Raw genomic sequence first — 5,693 nt, 5'->3', positions numbered from 1 at the left:
TTTCCTAAACTGACTCAGGGAAGGAGTACTGGGAAGAAAATGCACACTCAATACACACTATCAACTAGGCCAGGAAAATGCCCATCTGACAACAAGCTAAGCAGGCAATCTTTATTTAAACTTTTGTCAGTCCTTAAAAATGTAAAAGATTCCAGGTGCGGTGGCTCACGCCTATAATCCCAGCACTTTGGGAGGCCGAGGCGGGTGGATCGCGAGGTCAAGAGATTGAGACCATCCAGGTCAACATGGTGAAACCCCGTCTCTACTAAAAATACAAAAAATTAGCTGGGCATGGTGGCGCGTGCCTGTAATCCCAGCTACTCAGGAGGCGGAGGCAGGAGAATTGCCTGAACCCAGGAGGCGGAGGTTGCGGTGAGCCGAGATCACACCACTGCAGCCTGGGCAGCAGAAGGAAACTCTGTCTCAAAAATAAATAAATAAAATAAAAATAAACATTAATATTCTAATTTTCTCTGGTTGACCATTGTCCTTCCTTTTTTTTTTTTTTCTTTTGAGATGGAGTTTTGCTCTTGTTACCCAGGCTGGAGTGCAATGGCATGATCTCGGCTCACCGCAACCTCCACCTCCTGGGTTCAGGCAATTCTCCTGCCTCAGCCTCCTGAGTAGCTGGAATTACAGGCACGTGCCCCCATGCCCAGCTAATTTTTTTTTTTTTGTATTTTTAGTAGAGACGGGGTTTCACCATGTTGACCAGAATGGTCTCGATCTCTTGACCTCGTGATCCACCCGCCTCGGCCTCCCAAAGTGCTGGGATTACAGGCGTGAGCCACTGCGCCCGGCCCTGTCCTTCCAATGTTTTGGGAATTATTTTGAGCAGCAAAATATTCTCTCCCATCAATTTAGGATTGCTAAACAAGGCGAAGGGAGTTTAGAGGGTTTTGGAGTGTGTGGTAAGCAGAGTCTAATTTATTGATGATTGCTCTCTTTGGAGGCTGGTCTCACTGATAGGTTTGGTTTTCCTGGTTTCCTGATGTGGAGGCAGAAGGCTCCTTTACTTTTCCCTCCTGCAAACTTCTGTGGGAAAGCAGAACCTGCAGATATCCAGTGAATTAACTGCTGTTCGGTGAGGTGGGCAGGGAGAGACCTTATCACCCCTCCACTAGGTGAGCACAGATTTTTACCCCTGCTAATGTTGTGTTGCCTTGGGTGATTAATTTGAGCTTCAGTTTGCCCACCTGTGGGATGTCCAGGACTCTGGAGTCAGCCTGCCTGCTGTCAGCAGGAAGCGGCTGCATTACAATACTGTACCCTCCTTATAATAATGCAGCTATGGTTATGACTCCCAGGTGTCTTCTGGAGCCTCAGTTTCCTCCTTTGTGTCAAGAAACCAAACAGCTCCTCTCCTTAGAGTTGTGGAAAAAGACTACTGAACTTGATCCAGCCTGGGCAACAGAGCAAGACTGTATCTTTTTTTTTTTTTTTAGACGGAGTTTCGCTCTTGTTACCCAGGCTGGAGAGCAATGGCGCCATCTCGGCTCACCACAACCTCCGCCTCCTGGGTTCAGGCAATTCTCCTGCCTCAGCCTCCTGAGTAGCTGGGATTACAGGCACGCGCCACCATGCCCAGCTAATTTTTTGTATTTTTAGTAGGGATGGGGTTTCACCATGTTGACTAGGATGGTCTCAATCTCTTGACCTCGTGATCCACCCGCCTCGGCCTCCTAAAGTGCTGGGATTACAGGCTTGAGCCACCGCCGCTCTGTTATCATTTTTTAAGAAAAGAAATAAATGAAAAAAGACCACCAAGACAAACTCTTCACACAATGCCTGGTACAAAGAACGCAATAATGGTCACATTTGTGATTATTATCTAAATACCAGGCAGATATTAAATCTTAGGGCTCAGAGAGGGCATACGACCCGCTTGAGTTCATCTAGCTGCAGGGCTAGAAAGGAAACTCAGGCCTTTTTCCCCACGCTGGACGGGGAAGCTGGGGCAGAGGTGGGGGGGGCGGTGAAGAAACCTCCCAAGCGGCCCAGGCTGTGGGTCTGGGTGGGGAGACTCGCAGGTGTGGGGCTGGGAGGTAAGGTGACCCTTGCTCCACGACCGCGAGGAACACATTCCCAGGCCTCCCGCCCGGGGTCCGCAGGTGACCGGCTGGGGGAGGCGAGGGAACGCGCTAGCCCAGTTTGTCGTCTCCATGGTGACCGCCCGCGCGGCGCCAGCCTGACAGTCCGTCCGGGTTTTATGAATGGGTGACGTCACGGCCCTGGCGTCTAACGGTCTGAGCCGCTTGTTCAGACGCTGACACAGACCGGCCCGGGAAGGGGAGGGGGGAGGCTGTATCTCCGCAGCTGCCGCGCCGTGGGAGGGGCACCCTGCTCTGAAGTCTTTGAGAAAAAAATTTTTAAATGTAGCCAAAAATGGGGAAAAAAAATAAAAATCACAAGTTGCTGCAGGTTTTGGGAATTTTTGCAAGGAGCTGTAAATTCAAGGTGGAATCGGATGCAGTCCCACTCCACTGCGCTCTATCTAGTTCACGTCCCAGCCACCCAGCCCCAACCTTATTAGACTTTCCCGAATTAATTCCTCCCACCTGGGGGGTGGGGGATCTGGTTAGGCTCTCCGGGTCCCAGGAACATGAACAGCAACATTATCTAGGAATTGAGAAAGCCCAGGGGAGCAGATGTGAATGAGCGAGCGCCCGCTTTAAATTTCGGTCCTGATATTTGTAGATCAGGGTCCGAGAGGTAATCTTCCAAGAGGGTCCGGAAACCCAGGATCTCTGCGCTATCCAGAGCCAGCAGCTTCTCCGTTAGGGCCTCAATTTCTCTCATCTGTGAAATGGAGCTGGAGAAGTGAGAAAGTGAACATGGGAAAAACTGATTCCCGAGGCCTTTTCATTATAAGGCAATGCCGGCTTAGCTTCCCTGCTCCCTTACCGAGGAGCCCACTGTAGCCCTCGCCTCCACCCATTACCCTGCCAGGTGCCCTGCCACCCACCCACTCTTGCTGTTCTGACCTCAGGTCTTCTTTCCACCCCGCAAGGGCGCACTAGAGGAGCGGGAGGCGGGACCCAGGAGCGCGGACCACGCCCCCGTGCCTCCCATTGGTTGCTTTTGAACGTTCTGAGCCCGCCCCTGCGGGGGGCAGCGGCGTGTTCATAAAAGACCGGCTGTGGCTCTCCGCTCGCATTCCACGTTGTTAGCTACTTCTTTTTCTACCGCATTTCCAGGCTCCTAGCTCCTCCGTTCGCTTCGCGCATTCGGTTACAGCCAGTCACCAGAATCATGAAGGTCGCCAGTGGTAGCGCCGCCGCCGCCGCCGCGGGCCCCAGTTGCGCGCTGAAGGCCGGCAAGACTGCGGGCGGCGCGGGCGAGGTAGTGCGCTGCCTGTCGGAGCAGAGCGTGGCCATCTCGCGGTGCGCCGGTGGCGCCGGGGCGCGCCTGCCTGCCCTGCTGGACGAGCAGCAGGTGAACGTGCTGCTCTACGACATGAACGGCTGCTACTCGCGCCTCAAGGAGCTGGTGCCCACCCTGCCCCAGAACCGCAAGGTGAGCAAGGTGGAGATCCTCCAGCACGTCATCGACTACATCAGGGACCTGCAGTTGGAGCTGAACTCAGAATCCGAAGTCGGGACCGCCGGGGGCCGAGGGCTGCCAGTCCGGGCTCCGCTCAGCACCCTTAACGGCGAGATCAGCGCCCTGACGGCCGAGGTGAGGTCCGGATCCGACCACTGGATCACCCTTATATCGACGGGGAAACTGAAGCCAGAGGGAGTGGGCGCTAGCACCACTTCCATCCCATCCTTGCGGGCACCTGGCTACGCCGGGGTGCCCAAGGAGCCTGGAAAAAGCGCTTCCCCATCGTGTCTCCTGGGGAAGGGGGCGTCTGTTGTGCTTGGAGCGGCATCCCCTCCCACCCGCGCGTCTCACCTCTTCTCTCGTTTTCACAGGCGGCATGCGTTCCTGCGGACGATCGCATTTTGTGTCGCTGAAGTGCCTCCCCCAGGGACCGGCGGACCCCAGCCCTCCAGTGGGGCAAGAGGAATTAAGTTGCTCTGTGTGTCTCCCCAACGCGCCTCGCCAGATCTGGGGGCGAACGAGACAGGTCGGCTGCCACCGCTCCCTTAACGGCATCCAGCCCAGGGCTGAGGGACTGGCGAGGAGAGGCCGACCCTCTCTCCACACCTACCAGTCACCAGAGACTTTAGAGGGTGGGATTCCCCTCGTGTGTTTCTATTTTTTGAAAAGCAAACATTTTAAAAAATGGTCACGTTTGGTGCTTCTCAGATTTCTGAGGAAATTGCTTTGTATTGTATATTACAATGATCACCGACTGATAATATTGTTTTACAATAGTTCTGTGGGGCTTTTTTTTTTGTTATTAAACAAATAATTTAGATGGTGGTAAAGTTGCAGTGACTTCTTGGATTGAGGGGAGGGGCCTGGGCTGAGGGTTGACCTCTGACCCTCTTCACAGCTGGTTCTGGGAGGAGAACTGGAGGGCCACATCTGGACTGTCGCTCTTACTGGCCTGAATGAGTGTTTCCGGTGTCTTTAAAGTCTATTCCTCCCCCACCATCCCTGGCCATTTCCCTGCTCCCCAGTGCTATAAAACTAAATACTCTAGGCCTCTGGGGTTTCTCAAAGTCATCACTGGGCCATCTGGATCACCTGGGGAGGTTGTTAAAATGCAGATTAACCTGCCAAGACCCCCTCTGTCTTGGGGAGTATTGAGCAAGCCATTTCAGTTGGAAAACCTAGTGTCGGGACCACCAACTTCCTTGCCAAGATGTGGGGAAAGAGACCCAGTGGAAAGGGACTTGCTCAGAAGCAGTGATTCTATCACCCCATTCCCCAGTAGGAGGTGCCTTCCCCAACAGCCTATTTCTGGGTCCCAGCAGGCCGCCCTGGGGCTCCTGGCTCATCCAAGTGGGTGAGCAAGTTGGCAAGGCCAAGCTAGGCACAGCTGCTGGGACACCTGCTCTGGGTCCAGACTCAACCCCCTCACCCTGGCCTGGCTCTTGACAGCAGCTCAAACAAATCCCCCCACCCCCACCCCAGGGCTCCTGCGTGGGATCTGGAGTGGGCGAGTCTCGTTTCCCCAGCTCCAGAGCAGGAAAAACGTCATTGGCAAGGGCCTATCTGCCTGGACATGTATGTGGATTTCTACTGGGGGTAGCACATGTGAGTGTTTATACCTGTGTATGTAACCAGTGAGCTGGTCTTCCCCCTACTCCCACGGTGGAACTGGGCAATCTGTTCACGTATAGGCCTAGGGGTGTAAGTAGGGATATGCTCGGGGCTGTGTGCAGAAGGGCAAATGAGACCACATGTGTTCCACAGATAAGTGTGCAACCTCCAGCTGTTTGGGCTTGTGTGTTCTGCCTAAATGCATTGTGGCAACTCTGCATGGGTCTGCGATGATGGATGAGCTGGAGGTGTCTGGGGCCACAGAAACACACTGGGTTTCTGTGTGTATGATTGTTCTGTAAATTGGTTGGTATTCCTGGGCCTCTGCGGGTCTGGAGTGAACGTGGGGACGGCTGTGTTTGGGCAAATCGGTCCTCAAAAGTTCACGTGACAACTCCCTGGGCTATCATTAGGCCCCGGAGACACCAACCCTCAAGGATTGCTGCCAGGTAAAATTCCATGGATTACATGTGGAGAAACTGAGTCCCGGGAAGGGCAAAGAACTTGTCCCAGACAGGAAAGGGCTATTAATACAT

General features: G+C 53.9%; 1 protein-coding gene across 1 annotated transcript; it reads left to right on the top strand.

The window, feature by feature from the left end:
* Positions 1-3,153: 3,153 nt before the first annotated feature.
* On the top strand, positions 3,154-4,376 carry ID1 (inhibitor of DNA binding 1). The gene is made up of 2 exons (XM_002747356.6): positions 3,154-3,678; positions 3,918-4,376. Exons 1-2 carry the CDS (start codon positions 3,253-3,255, stop codon positions 3,957-3,959), a joined length of 468 nt encoding a protein of 155 aa, XP_002747402.1. The 5' UTR covers positions 3,154-3,252; the 3' UTR covers positions 3,960-4,376.
* The last annotated feature ends 1,317 nt before the right edge of the window (positions 4,377-5,693 follow it).

This window comes from Callithrix jacchus, chromosome 5 (assembly GCF_049354715.1).
Source record: "Callithrix jacchus isolate 240 chromosome 5, calJac240_pri, whole genome shotgun sequence".
Taxonomy (NCBI): domain Eukaryota; kingdom Metazoa; phylum Chordata; class Mammalia; order Primates; family Cebidae; genus Callithrix; species Callithrix jacchus.
Note: the sequence above shows the minus strand (reverse complement) of the source record. Positions and strands in the feature narration are given on the sequence as shown.